This window comes from Engraulis encrasicolus, chromosome 1 (genome assembly GCF_034702125.1).
Source record: "Engraulis encrasicolus isolate BLACKSEA-1 chromosome 1, IST_EnEncr_1.0, whole genome shotgun sequence".
In the NCBI taxonomy this organism is placed as follows: domain Eukaryota; kingdom Metazoa; phylum Chordata; class Actinopteri; order Clupeiformes; family Engraulidae; genus Engraulis; species Engraulis encrasicolus.
The window spans coordinates 44,851,663-44,867,820 of NC_085857.1; the positions used below are offsets into that span (position 1 = coordinate 44,851,663).

The following is a 16,158-nucleotide window of genomic DNA, read 5'->3' on the forward strand; positions in this document are numbered from 1 at the left end:
GATGTAGGAAATATCCTAATAATTGTTCTAACGTTTTCATCATTTTCTGCTTGATGAAATGTCATGTTTCTTTCTCCTTGTAGATTAGGTGGCTGTCAGCTGACAGATGAATCCTACAAAGCTCTGGCCTCTGCCCTGCAGTCCTGTGTCTCCCTGACAGAGCTGGATCTGGCTGATAATAACATGAGTGTGCATGGAGTCCAGCTTCTATATACAGCATTACACCACACCAACTACAAACTGCAGACATTAAGGTGTGGGGTTTTCTTCCCTTTTCCACTCTTCTAAAAGTATGTATGAGGATGTCACATATCACATGCAGTATCAATATTCATAAATATGTTGTGGCAGATTAAAAAAAAAACTCAGCATACATTGTCAATGCTCCCGGCATGATCCCTGAATATAGCATACTGTATTTTTTAAACACATTTAATGCATTGAAGTGAATACAGTGAAGTTGTTATATGTCTGTGATGAATGTAGCCTATTAATTATGTTTATGCCATAGTTCTATGGGAATGGCTTCTGAACTAAAACATAGTTAAGACACTAATGTCCATGTGGGAGTGTAGAACAGTAGCATGAAGCTGCTGCATACTGTACATTGACATGGAGAAGAAAAAGGTCAGTGTGGATATGGATCATAATGGCTCTTTTTCCGCTGTTGTGTCTCTTTCAGGATCTCCCCTAACTGTATCTCAGGTGATGGTTGTGTTTGGCTGGCTTTCACTCTGATGTCAAACCCCTCCGCTGCAACAAAGCTGGATTTGGACAACAATCCACCTACAAGCCCAGCACAGGAGGAATTACTCACCACATGGAGGAATCCTGAACATGAGGTTAAAAGCCTTCGGTATGTTGCTTTTTGAAATGGATTTGATTATTTTCATCTCGTCCGTAACAGCAGATAACAGAACAAAGATAGCTAAAGACAAGGAATTTAAATGGATGATTGCGTTAATCGTTGAAGAACGATATGTTCTGGACTTACTGAGCCATTTATTACTTTACAGACTATCTGGCTGTCAGCTCACTGATAAATCCTGTGAGTTTGTGGCCAATGCTCTGCAGTCAGCAAACCCCCTGCTGGAGATGGACTTGAGTAAAAATGCCTTGGGAGATTCTGGAGTTGAATTCATCTGTAAGGGACTGTCTAGTCCTCACTGTAAGCTGCAGACATTAAGGTAGGTGGTACTAGTAATTGTCTTACCCATTGGTTTCTGCTATGTGGCATTCCTTCTGCCACCAGAAACACATGGACATCCAACATGTCTGCCCGACGTAGGATGATATCGGTGACCTTGTATATCCAGTACACACACAGTGAGCACACAACTTATTTTCCATCACATGCGGAAGCAGCTTTGTGAATTTTAGACAACAACCCCAATTAATGTTGATTCCTGAAGGTGGAGATTCCTGCCACCCAAAGCTATTTAATTGTACAATAGTAATGTATTATTATTATTATTATTATTATTATTTATTTTTACAGTAAATCAACACATGAAACAGAGACAATGTGTGCACTGTTGTAATGTAGTGTATAGATGCATAAAATATTTATGAAATATTAATGGTAGTCATTTAAATTGGTGCTCATCTTTGGGTTTCAGAGATACTGGTGTTAAAACAGTCAGTGGTTCACAGCCAGTTGTATGTGAGGGGTAGAGATAAATCCTTTGGTACATATAGTACATGAGCCAGAGGTCAATTTTTCACATATTGGTATCACCTGGGGTGGCAAAGTCTATCAATGTTTTTTGTAATCCTCCATGCCTGAGGGACATTATTTGGTATGATAGCCCTCTGGAAGTGGTAGCTTTCTTATATTTTACTCACTTTTATAATGACACCCAGTGCATTTCGCAATACATGCCTATATATGGATGTAGGCATATGTAAGTGTCTGTGATGATGGGATATGTTTTTATTGATGTTACATCACATGTAGACACCTTAGGGATTTTAAAAATATACAGGTTTGATGGATAATGTACTTTCCTATGAATTATGTAAGTCAAAATGTATCCGTCATACACTTTTTCAGCAATATAATGCAAGGTTAGATTGATGCAGAAGCCTGTAGGAGGGTGGGTCAAATCCCAATGATTGCTATATCATATCTGTAGGGTGTGGGCATTAAAAAAATAAATGGGTTTGCTAGTTTGATATAAATTATACACCTATTTAGGCCCAAAACCTATAACTGTCCAATGGATTTCAATGGAAATCAATGCATTTCAATGTAATGCAAAGCACATTACATAACTAAGGTATAGTGGAATGTAGGAAGTTGTGAGATGCCTCAATGCACATTATATCACATCTACAGTGTATAGACCTAAGAAAATATATGGATTGGATAGCTTACTACAAATAACCCACTTATTTTAGACCCACAACTCATGGCCGTCCATTCAAAATCAATGCATTTAAAAGTATGAAATCTTTAGGAGTTTACAGAGCTTATGTTGTTAGGGTTTTCAGACAAGGAGTAACCCAAATGCAGGCACAGTAGACGGCTGAGAATAAAAAGAAAACCTAAGTTTGTCCTGAAGCCTAAGACGCGAGAAACAAAATCAAACACTACAAATAGCAACGCTCAGAAGATCCAAGAACTACAAATCAAAATACCCACGAGGGGGAAAACAGGTAGAGACTAACAAAACTAACAGGAAAACTGACATTACAAGATTCACAGAGGGACAGACTTACGGCAAGACAAGACCTAACAATGGCACCACACAGGACAACAGGAAACACAAGGTTTAAATACACAGGGAAGTTAACAAGGAACATTACACAATAGGCCAGGGCAAACAAGACACAGGTGAGTAGACTAATACTAATAACGAGGAAACGAGAACAAGACAGGTGGAACAAGATCAAAAGCAATGAACAGGTAACCATGAAACAGGGGCATGACAAAACTAAGAACCGAACAGGTGAACCAAATGACAGAGAACGATGACAGGGCCAACAATAGGGTAATGAGGTAACAAGGTAACAGGAACAGGACGAGCTAAGACTACCAGGGCAACACAACAGGTGAAAACACTACAGGAGGGCCGATGGCAAGCAAACAGATGAGGGGAAGCGAGACAAGATACAGGTGAGAACAATCAGAACAGCAAGACGGCACTAAGGGCAATAATTAAGACATTAGGAAAAGGAAACTAATAGACAAATTAACGGCAAACTAAGAACAGGTGGAGCACAATCGGGGCGGGGCAAAAACATGACAGGAAAACACAGGAGCACAATAACAGGATGAAAATGTAAACAAAAGCACATGGACAGCAAGGCAGACAAGAAACGGGACGCATAGGGTAAAACACGGGGAAACATCAGTCCAACACAACAACACAGAGTCCAGATCCTGACAGTACCCCCCCGTCAAGGGACGGCTTCCAGACGTCCCAAAAACAGTCGAACAGGAGGACACCTGGGAGGAGGGGACCGATCTGTCAGGGCACAGAACTTGGAAGAGGGGGCAGGCTCGGAGGGGCAGGCAGAAACAGAGGAGCAGGAAGACTCAGAGGGAAAGGCGGACTCAGAGGGCTCAGACACGGGGCAGGTGGGCTCAGATAAGGGGCAGGCAGGCTCAGACATGGGGCAGGTGGGCTCAGACACGGGAAAGGCGGATTCGGGATGAGGAGAACAGGAGGACTGAGAGATAGGCACTGGAGGCTGGGCAACACTGACAGGAACAAAAACAGGAACCTTGACTGGCACAGTGATGGGAATGGTGACAGGAACGGGGACTGAGACGAAGACGGGGACGGGCAAAGTCACAGTAACATGGCTGGACACTGGTGCAGGGAAACGAAAAAAACAAAAGGGAACATTGGCATGAACAGGGATGGACACAGGAATCGGCACCTGGATGCAGACTGGGACAGACACTTGGACGCTGACAGGTACAGTGACATGGACAGTAACTGGTACTGGGACAAAGGTGAGCTTGGACAATACTGGGTTGGACTGGGACATGGGAGGCGGGACAGACTGGGACACAGCAGGCGGGACAGGCTGGGATGCAGGAGACGGGACAGGCTGGGACACTGGAGGCGGGACGGGCTGGGACACTGGAGGCGGGACGGGCTGGGACGCAGACACTGGAGGCGGGACGGGCTGGGACGCAGACACTGGAGGCGGAGCGGGCCGGGACGCAGACACTGGAGGCGGAGCGGGCTGGGACGCAGACACTGGAGGCGGAGCGGGCTGGGACGCAGACACTGGAGGCGGAGCGGGCTGGGACGCAGACACAGGAGACTGGACAAGCTGGGACGCAGACACAGGAGGCTGGACAGGCTGGGGAGCTAACGAAGACTGAGGGTCTGAAGCACATAGGGAGGTTGGGTCTGGAGCAGGAGAGGCTGGGTCTGGAGCAGGAGAGGCTGGGTCTGGTGCAGGAGAGGCTGGGTCTGGTGAGACCGAGCCAGCAGGACTGGAGGCGGAGCTGGCAAGACTGGAGGCGGAGTCATCCAGAAAGGGGGCGGAGTCATCTGGACCGGGGGCGGCGCCAGCTGGATCGGGGGCGGAGTCATCCGGACCAGGGGCGGCGCCAGCAGGATTGGGGGCGGAGTCATCCAGACCAGGGGCGGCGCCAGCAGGATCTGGGGCGGAGTCATCCGGACTGGGGGCGGCGCCAGCAGGATCGGGGGCGGAGTCATCCAGACCAGGGGCGGCGTCAGCAGGATCTGGGGCGGAGTCATTCGGACTGGGGGCGGCGCCAGCAGGATCGGGGGCGGCGCCAGCAGGATCGGGGGCGGAGCCGGGCGCAGACACGGCCGGGGGGCCGGCAGCAGAGCGGGCAGGTGGAGAAACGTCCTCCCGGGTATCGGCCGAAGAGTGGGTCTCAGCGGTCCCGGCCGAAGTGGTCTTGCCCGGGGCCGGGTGGTCGGGGTTCTTGGGTGGCTCAGGCAGACCTCTCAGCGGCTCGGGGTCAGGCGGACCTCTCGGCGGCTCGGGGTCAGGCGGACCTCTCGGCGGCTCGGGGTCAGGCGGACCTCTCGGCGGCTCGGGGTCGCACGAACCTCTCGGCGGCCTCATGGGGTCCTTGGGGGCAGAACCGTATTCAGGCAGGGCAAAACTTGAGACAGGCAGATCAGAACTTGAGACAGGCAGAGCAGAACTTGAGACAGGCAAGACAGAACTTGAGACAGGCAAGACAGAACTTGAGACAGGCAAGACAGAACTTGAGACAGGCAAGACAGAACTTGAGACAGGCAAGACATCAGGGACAGACCCAACTGCTTGAGAGTCACTTAGCTTGGCATCATGTGGATCGGCGATCTCCTTCTTGACCGTCTCACTGGCGTCAGCCGGAGCGTCAGGGTCAGCCGGAGGCACTGGGTCAGACGGAGTGACTTTCTCCATGGGTTCAGGCAGGTCACAAGGCACAGACAGGCAAGGACCATGGTCACTCTTCTGGGAGCGCAACAGGGCCTGGATATGGCGCACCAGGGCCTCCAACTTCGGATGGGTTGGAAACTCCTCAGCTGGAGTGAGCACTGGTGGGTTGACAGACAGGGGCTGTTGCGTTGGGCAGGATGGGCCAGGACTGGCCGATGGGCACGTTGGCTCGGGAAGGACGTGCGAGTAGGCTGGCTCCTCCAGGGCGGGTCGTCGGCGGCCCTTATGACGCCGTTTCTGTCGCCTCCTCCTGGTGGGTCTCCAGTCCTCCTCCAAGCAGTAGTCCTCCTCTTCAGAGCCAAACAGGTACCACTCATCAACCTGCGGCAGGGGAGGAAGTGGCGTGCGTCGAATAGCCAGCCGAGTTCCCGAAAACTGACTGGACGTTCCGGGCTGGGACAGGGCTGGCTGGATGGAAAGGTGCCCGACGCGCAGTGACCTTGGTGTGGCAGCCTCAGCCAAGAATGCCGCTGGGTTTCGTAGTGGTGGTGCCATTCTGTCAGGGTTTTCAGACAAGGAGTAACCCAAATGCAGGCACAGTAGACGGCTGAGGCTTCAGGACAAACTTAGGTTTTCTTTTTATTTTAAGACGCGAGAAACAAAATCAAACACTACAAATAGCAACGCTCAGAAGATCCAAGAACTACAAATCAAAATACCCACGAGGGGGAAAACAGGTAGAGACTAACAAAACTAACAGGAAAACTGACATTACAAGATTCACAGAGGGACAGACTTACGGCAAGACAAGACCTAACAATGGCACCACACAGGACAACAGGAAACACAAGGTTTAAATACACAGGGAAGTTAACAAGGAACATTACACAATAGGCCAGGGCAAACAAGACACAGGTGAGTAGACTAATACTAATAACGAGGAAACGAGAACAAGACAGGTGGAACAAGATCAAAAGCAATGAACAGGTAACCATGAAACAGGGGGCATGACAAAACTAAGAACCGAACAGGTGAACCAAATGACAGAGAACGATGACCGGGCCAACAATAGGGTAATGAGGTAACAAGGTAACAGGAACAGGACGAGCTAAGACTACCAGGGCAACACAACAGGTGAAAACACTACAGGAGGGCCGATGGCAAGCAAACAGATGAGGGGAAGCGAGACAAGATACAGGTGAGAACAATCAGAACAGCAAGACGGCACTAAGGGCAATAATTAAGACATTAGGAACAGGAAACTAATGGACAAGTTAACACAAAACTAAGAACAGGTGGAGCACAATCGGGGCGGGGCAAAAACATGACAGGAAAACACAGGAGCACAATAACAGGATGAAAATGTAAACAAAAGCACATGGACAACAATGCAGATAAGAAACGGGAGGCATAGGGTAAAACATGGGGAAACATCAGTCCAATCCAACAACACAGAGTCCAGATCCTGACATATGTAGGGATAGAGGAAGTTGGGAGATGTGTCAATGCACATTATGAACCTTTGGAAAATATATGGATTAGATTGCTAAATGCACATAATTCAGGTACTTTAGATGCTGACCATTGAAATGCATTGCAAATGCAAGTTCTGCAATTACATTGTAGAACTAAGGTAGAGGAGTGTAGGAAGTTGGGAGATATCACAACACAAATGTCACATCCAGTGGATCTTTAGAAAGCCTACATACATTATGTTAAATAATCTTTTTTCAGTCAGTGGGCCAGGACACATTTAGCCTATATTTCTAAAAATTAAAGTGATGGTAGGCATGTGCTGGAGATACATGCTGAGATGTCCTAAAATGGGCCAGAGTGTTATCGATACAAACTTGATCACGCTTACTTCTTTACATGAAATGAGATTTTCTTTTGGCAATTTTGTTTTGTTGAACCTCAAACCCATAAGCACTGGTAGTATTGGGTCACCTTTTATTATATAGCCTACTTGCAGTTATGGAAAAGTTTCTGACACCCTGTGGATGATTAGTTGATGGGCATGTGGATGTTATTTTCAGAAAGTACTATTCAATGGCTGACCAGGCATATTAGATCTTGATAGAGACCATAGTGTCTTGGTTGCAAAAATGGCTCAACTTGAGTGTACAGGAGGTGGACACTCAAGTGTTTGAAAACAAGATTAATTAGGACAGCGGTTCCCAAACTTTTTCCCCCGTGCACCCCTTTTACATTTCAATGTGTTTCGCACACCCCCTAAGCGAATGTTGCACAGCCGCACATTTTGGGCAATCCTCATTTCCAATCGACCTGGCATTTTTTTCTGCCATCATTACAATGGAACGTGTTGCATCACAAGTCTAGGAGATACAGATGGCTCCTTCCAGCATTCATCAAACAATTAAAACTACCTTACTTTCATTTATGTTGGATAAAAAACACATATCCATCATTGCTGTATTCAGCTCGCGCACCCCCTTTTGACAGGCCGCGCACCCCCAGGGGTGCACGCACCACAGTTTGGGAAACCCTGAATTAGGACAAGGCAAGAGGTCAAGAGGATACGTAACTCTCAGAATGGCATTTGCAAAAGAAGAATATTACAATTGTCAGCTCACTCACAGAAATGAGAATTTAATGACACCAACTGATCAATGAAAAGAATGCAAATAGTGCATTCAGAATCCTTCACACATAACATGGAAATTGCACCTATGGTATGTTGTTTTAACAAATTATAATATGTGTGAATTGTAATTTTCAAAATCTCCATCACTATTATCATAATCAGCCAGGTTGGGCTATTATATCTAGTCATGAAGAGATTCAGAGTTTGCGCTATAGCTGTATAGAAAATATGCTGAATGATAAATGATGAAGTTAAATTTAGGAGCTGTTTGCCTTTTGTTGGGTCCTGTGGCTTTTCCCCCATCCAATCAGCATCATTGGTGATTGCTGATTGCTGGCGCAACAAATTGGAGAATGATAGGGGTAAGTTTCATGAACAGTTTCAATTTCTGAGTAATGAGTTGATTTTAGAACACATGACACTAAGGGCCTCTAGCTCAGTTCCTCTGGCTTTTGAGGGTGTCTTTGAACTTCATACTGTAAACCCTTACTGGGAAGTGACAGGGTGATCATACCTGTGCTTTTGGTGGCTGTGAGACCCTTGCTCCCACATCCCTCAGACGTTTTGTTGATGTATATTGCCACAAACCTTCTGTATCTAACCTCTTCAATGCAGACTTCAATTTCCCAGCTGCGATGTACCTTTCCATGGTACAATGTCTTCTTGGGAGCTGATGATGCCTCATTCCCATTGCAGGTCTCCACTTGCACTAAGTAACCACAAGTGATGCCTTTTCCCTTACCACTGATCTCTGGACTCACGATACAGTATGTCTGAATTTAGTGTCATCTGTAGTCATGCCTTGTTGCACTGCAAGTTGTGAGATTGGTAATGGGTATCTTGAAACTTCAAGCCACATCTTGATGTAAGCTGAAAGTCCTCTTTCCAGTTACTGTTCAAATGGGGACTTTCTTAAATGGGGGGCACATCACTGAGCTCATGGGGCATGGCGCCAAAGACATCAGCAAGATCCAGGAAGATTACATGGAGGTTCTTTTTTCCAGCTTTGCTGTTTGGGTAACACACAGCATGACCTGACACTAAATCTAGACATGCCGCCCTTTGAACAGTATCAATGTGCATGATTGGCCATCCTTTGTGAAATAACACTGAAAAGGAGATTAATTTCCAAAATAGTAAGTGACGAAATTGTGTTGAACTGGCAGATGTTCATTTGTATCCTTTTCCTTAGAGATCAGGACCCCACCTGCTCTTCGCCCCACTTCACACTACACACTTCACATGCAGTCAATGATTTCAATTCACTTTGTGTGCTTCACTCTATTAGCCTCGGATGCAACAATCAATGCAAGGCACTAGTTTCCCTTGAATATCTTTTCTTCCTTGATGAATCATCAAATCCCTGTGAGATTCCTTCTTCCCTCCAGCATGTTTGTGGAGTTATATTCCCGCTGGTTGGTGTTCTCACAAGTCTGTAGTATAGTTATTGTTCATCATGTACTTACTCATTCTCCAACATCTCAGTCACAACACATATGAAGTTAAACAGGACTCACCTGATGCCATTTCTGTCTGTATCATGATGTACCTAGTCTTATGTGTCTTTGACACTAGAGCAGTCAACATACCCAGCAAGTCAGATTGTACGGTATGTTTAAAAAAAGTCACATTTTCAGAAAAAGTAATGATCTAGTTTAGTTCCAGACAAAATTAAAATACTGTTATGCAGGATCTCCATGTGCTGTTCTTGAAACTGATGTGTGTGCAATTGCAATCGCATCTTCCAGTTTTCTCCGTTACACTTTAGACCTACCTTCATTCTGTAATATAGCCTAGTTTGATTTCCAATGGCTAAATGAGATTTGAGTCTAAAATAACTGTACTGCATATCAAGCCCATTTGTTTTCCAAAGGTCTACAGTAGCTATATAATATGCATTGAGAGATCTGTCATCTTACATTGAGCAATACCTTACTTCTGCACTTTGCATTACCTGGAAATGCTTTGATTTTCAATGGACGGCTATGAGGTTTGGGTCTAAATAACTCTGTAATGTGTATCAAACTGTCTAATCCAGGGGTGCCCAACCTATTCCAACTCGGGGTCCCCTTGAAATGTTCATACTTCTTCAGGGCTCATCACTGACTGAAAAAAATAAAACGAAACATACACTATAAACAAATGTGATTTTTGATTTTTAGAAAATGATTTCAAGTCCCACTTGGAATACAGTAAGGGCCAACCAGTGGCCCCAGGCCTAAAGTTCGAGAATCATTGATCTAGTCCATATACTTTCTAAAGCTGGTGTCACCAACGTTGTGCCCGCGGGCGCCAGGTAGCCCTCCAGGAGCTTCTGAGGTGCCCACCAAGGATGTTAATAAACAGTGACGACTACCAGATTTTAATCACAGTTAATGCTTTTCTTGATTTAAATATGAGATTATTTATTCTTTACAACCTATTAACAAATTATCATTCAATAATAGCGTGATTTGAGAATGATGCCAAGACATCTGTCGAGTATTTTGAACATAAGTAGCCCACAGGTAGCCCTCAGTAACCCTTGGGTAGACCTTGGTAGCCCTCAGACCCAAAAAGGTTGGGGACCCCTGTTCTAAAGGTCTACATCAGGGGTGTCAAACTCATTTTGGTCCGGGGGCCGCATACAACCCATGTGGACCTCAAGCGGGCCGCATTAGTAACATCATCGCGGGAAAAAAAAAAAACGTAAAGCAGAGGATTAGTGTTCAGTATATCACGTTTTAAGTGTGTTGAATATGTAGAAAGCAATGCAATACTGATAATCCTATGCAAAATTTCCTTGACTTCATTCATTCATTGGCAACCGTCAAATAATGAAATATGGGACAGTTCATTTTAGCCGGGGGTCTGGGGGTTTCCCCCCAGAAAATTTTGTATTTCTTATATGTAATTTCCTGCATTTTCACGCAAATCCTATTATATTTATTATTTAATTACAACCAATACCAATACAATACAAATAAGAAGTATTAACATTTTATCTCTATATATGAGGTCTATATTATGAGCTTTATGAAATGCCTGTTACAGTACAAATTCACTATTTATAATAGAAGTGTGAGGTGCACTTTACTACATATATACAGTGTAACAGAGGGACCATTGGGTTAATGTCATGCAGGTTTCGATTTTGCCCCGAGGGCCGTAATTGCGCATTTCGGCTATTTCATTAAAAAAAATAAATAAAAAAAATTAAAAATTAAAAATTAAAAAAAACTTGTTTTTTTATTTTTTTTTTTTAACATCCGGGCCGGATGCGGCCCGCGGGCCGTATGTTTGACACCCCTGGTCTACATACTCTAGATGTGATATAATATGCATTGGGACAACTCCCAATTTCCTACATTCCTCTACAACACATTTCTGTAATATACTTTGCATTACATTGCAATGCATTGGTTTTCATTCAAATCCATTGGACAATTATGAGTTCGATCAAACCCATGTGTTTTCTGAAAGCACACACTCTCCAGATATGATATAGCAAAAGTTGCAATCCAACCTATCCCCCTGGGGTCTCCCAACTTCCTCTATCCGTACATAAGTTCTGTAAAGTACATTGTACTTTGAAATGCATTGATTTTTAATGGACGGCCATGAGGTGTGGGTATAAAATAACTGTGTAATTTCTATTAAGCTATCCAATCCATTTATTTTCCGAGGTCTACACACTCCAGATGTGATATAATGTGCATTGTGACATCTTCCAACTTCCTACATTCCTCTATACCATAGTTATGTAATGTGTTTGGGATTACATTGAAATGCATTGATTTCCATTGAAATCCATTAGACAGTTATGGGATTTTGGCCTAAATAGGTGTATAATTTATATTAAACTAGCAAACCCATATATTTTCTGAAAGCCCACACTCTACAGACATGATATAGCAAGTCTTACGATTTGAACCACCCTCCTACAGGCTTCTGCATCATTCTAACATTGCATTATATTGCTGAAAAAGTGTATGACGGATATATTTTGACCTATATAATTCATAGGAAAGTGCATTATCCATCAAAATTGTATATTTTTAAAATCCCTAAGGTGTCTACATGTGATGTAACATCAATAAAAATATATCCCATCATCACAGACACTTGCATACGCCTACATCCATATATAGGCATGTATTGCGAAATGCACTGGGTGTCATTATAAAAGTGAGTAAAAATATAAGAAAGCTACCACTTCCAGAGGGCTATCATACCAAATAATGTCCCTCAGGCATGGAGGATTACAAAAAACATTGATAGACTTTGCCACCCCAGGTGATACCAACTTCTGATCCGGCCCATGGACTAATTAGGTGCCTCTTCCTTGGCAACAGACAACAGTCAGTGGCTAGCCTGTTAGTGGTATCACTATATAGAGATCCAGTACAGGCCAACATGCTGAGGCAGAAATAGGTTTTTAACACTAATATTCTAAGGCAGGGGTGTCAAACTAATTTAGGTTCAGGAGCTACATGCAGCCAATTTGATGTCAAGTGGGCCGTACCATTAACGCAATTGTAAAGTATTCCCAAATGTGTGCTTCATGATGGAATCAAGTGCTAGTCAATGGTCTAGAGGTGGGTGGAAATCTGATATTTTAGACACCTACAGTAACTAGGGCTCAGATGTTTCCTTCTTTTTGATTTTTTTTCTCTTTGGGTCATTCCATGTCAATTCAAACAATTCCCTGGAATCTCACCAGGTTGCCCTGTTCGATTTGCCTGATATTGCATGACCAGGTACCTTTCAATGTCAAGTGAAAGAATACCAAGTAATAGCATCCTACCTCTAAAGGTTTTTGAGATGAGGCCACGTAAAAATGTTGGGAGCAGCATATTTCACACAGTGAAAATGATGATTATGTTATCTGTTGAAGAAAAGGTGATTTGTTCTGTTATGTTCTGGACTTTCTGAGCCTTTTTTTTACTTTACAGACTATCTGGTTGTCAGCTCACTGATAAATCCTGTGAGTTTGTGGCCAATGCTCTGCAATCAGCAAACACCCTGCTGGAGATGGACCTGAGTAACAATGCCTTGGGAGATTCAGGAGTTGAATTCATCTGTAAGGGACTGTCTAGTCCTCACTGTAAGCTGCAGACATTAAGGTATGTCATGGATGGGGAAACGTTTTAATTCGATGGGTCACTTCAAATTCTTCCAAGGACCATAAAAGTCCTCCAAGGGCCATACTATGAACACAAACCAGGATTTTAAAACAGCACTTTAAAACAGACCATACAGTACCGTACAGAACAGTATTTCAAATATAGTTCCTAAGATTCCTTTACAAAATATATCATATTTCATGTGAAGCTGCATAACATTGAAAGTATATCGGGGGCCGGATAAAAGGGCCATAAACGGCCCTCGAGCCATAGGTACCCCACCCCTGAGGTTGGTGGTCATTTTCTTCATTAGTCGCTGCTATGCATTCCTTCTGCCACCAGCAACACATGGACATCCAACATGTCTGCCCAATGTAGGATTACGTATTTGACCTCTTATATCCAGTAGACACACCGTGAGTACACAGCGTATTTTCCATCACATGGGAAGGCAGCATTGTTAATTCTAGACCAGTGGCTCTTAACCTGGGGTGTGGGCACCCCCTGGGGGTGCGCCAGAGATAACAGGAGGTGCCCCAGAGATAACAGGGGTCCATGGAATTTTATGTTGAGGTTGTGCCTAAAATTCTGCTTGGGAATATTATAATTAGGCCAAATCAACCTCCAAACTAAAGCAAGTTTTGGTCCCCACTTTAAATGATTAAAGTATTGATTAATGTCTCAAGCAAGAATCATTGTAATATTTTTTTAGTATATATACAGGTGTAGAAGTTTGGATGGAGGTGTGTGGCTTGTCTTGGGCACAGGTAAGTTGGTGCTGTAAGAAAAAAAAAGTTAAGAACCACTGTTCTAGACAACAACCATTAGTTTCACACATTATTATTTGTTGACCAAACGTTCAGAGGTTGTAGATGGAGATTCCTGGCTTAGCCATTTAACCAATGCCATGTTGTAATGTTTCACTGTAAATCAGAACGTGAAACAAACAGACTTTGTTCACATGTTATAATGCAGTTCACAGCTACATACCTTTTTAATGAAATCTTAATGTCAGAATTGGTCAAAATAAAGCATGGCATAATTATTTAAAACGAAGATGAACACCAACTTAAACAAAGACGATAGAGAGAAGACTGTTCACTCATGTCATAAGTGAGTAGTACGGCATGGCTGCACGTGGGGGTCACTTTCTTCTACTGTCAGTACTGCCGGCATGGTAAAGTGCAATGGCCCCACCGCCAGGGTTGGAGTGTGGAACAGGTCACAGGACAGGGTGAATTTTTGTAAGCTGTCATTAATTATCCATCACAATTAACATTGACTGACAGCTGTAGTTAACAAACTGAACATTGATAAGTGGACATGCTCTTTTGAATTAGAGCCAAAACTCGCAGCAGCCGCTCACACACACAATTCAATTCAAATCCGGAGTGACATCGGAGTCACATTTTTTTTTATACTTCACGGTGTCACATACACTGGTCATGTGTACTGTTTCCTTAGACTCCATCCCCATACTATACCATGGCCAATGTATTTTACAACCAGTAGTTCTTCTTCTCCAATCTATTTTCTTTTGTTTGAACACCAGAATATCTGTTAGTCAGTGGTTTTCAGTCAGTGTTATGTGAGGGGGAGAGACATTACATTACATTACAGATGCTTTATAGCCAAAGCGACTTTCAAAAGAGGACATAGTCATACCCAACATCACTAGCAAATTCATAGTGCACAGAAGATATACAGAACAACAAGGACAAATGCAAAGAAGAGTTGGGTTTTTTTTAAGTAGAGTAGGCCTACACACACACACACACACACACACACACACACACACACACACACACACACACACCATGTCAAGAGTCTGGCCTGGGGCTTGGTCAGCTCAAAAAATAGTCTAGTTAGATACTCATGAAAGAGGAGAGTCTTTACTCGCTTCTTGAAGGCTGCAAGAGATGTGCTTGGTCTTGCTGTCTCTAGACCAGTCCTTTGGTACATTAGGTGCATTCTACTTGGCAAGAGACATCCACCAGTGGGTAGCCTCTTAGCAATATCACTATTAGACAGGCCATCAGCTGGGAAAATTAGGCCTTTCGTCCTACCACACTTTTCTCTGTGGATTACTGACCAAAAGGCCTATTGGAAGAAATTAAAACATGGGGCCACGTACATTTTTGCTCAGAATTCAATATGGCCGCCATTTTCCAAAATGGCTTGTTTTCATGCATTATGACATTGTACTATAAGGTGATATTCATGAAAGATTAACTACTTTCAGCACTATTCTGTCCAATTTCCTTACAAAGGTTGACTAAACTAAAACGAATGAAAATAAAGTTGGCCACCTTGCAATATCCAAAGGAAAGTGCTGAATATAATGATTGAAATGCACATAGAGAGTCTTTGGCTGGGAAAATTAGGCCTATTGTCCCGTCAGTGTTTTCACAGTGGATTACAGACCAAAAGGCCTATTGAAAAAGATTAAAACGTGGGGCCATCTATGTCCTCCAAAATTCAAAATGTTCTCTGTTTTTCAGAATGGCAGACTTTCACACATTTTTCTCAATACTGTAAGGCCATAATTATCAATAAAGATTACCTATTTTTCAGTTAAATTGTCCTATCTCCTTACAGATGTGAGTATAAAGGTTGTCTAGAAAAGGCATGAATATATCTTGCCACTTTGACATATCCAAAAGAATGTTGTCAAATGATTGAATTTCACAAACACAGTGGACTGCTGAAAAAAGGCATATTGTCCAGCCAAAGTGTGTGTGTGTGTGTGTGTGTGTGTGTGTGTGTGTGTGTGTGTGTGTGTGTGTGTGTGTGTGTGTGTGTGTGTGTGTGTGTGTGTGTGTGTGTGTGTGTGTGTGTGTGTGTGTGTGTGTGTGTGTGTGTGTGTGTGTGTGTGTGTGTGTGTGTGTGTGTGCGTGCGCCTGAGTGCGCTTTTCTCAAGTGTGTGTGGCCAGTGTGCTTCTTTACATACACTGACATAGGAGGGGTAGGGGTAAGGTAGGGGTATAGGGGGACCGAATGATGTGGAGGAGCTGGGGGATGAATGAGGGGGTGAGTGGGGGTAGGGGGGCAGAGTGGGGGGTGGGAGGAATGAGTCGGGGTTGA

The 16,158-nt window shown here is 43.9% G+C and overlaps 1 protein-coding gene across 3 annotated transcripts in view; it reads left to right on the forward strand.

The window, feature by feature from the left end:
- LOC134452766 (NACHT, LRR and PYD domains-containing protein 12-like) overlaps positions 1–16,158 on the forward strand; it is a 60,887-nt gene that overhangs the window by 33,224 nt on the left and 11,505 nt on the right. For 2 of the 3 annotated variants that reach the window (XM_063203353.1, XM_063203362.1), the window contains 2 exons: positions 1,017–1,187; positions 12,904–13,074. The exons of the other annotated variant lie outside the window; for it this stretch is intronic. In XM_063203353.1, the coding sequence (XP_063059423.1) occupies positions 1,017–1,187; positions 12,904–13,074 (342 nt within the window). The remainder of the gene's footprint in view (positions 1–1,016; positions 1,188–12,903; positions 13,075–16,158) is intronic. 3 annotated transcript variants of the gene reach the window in all.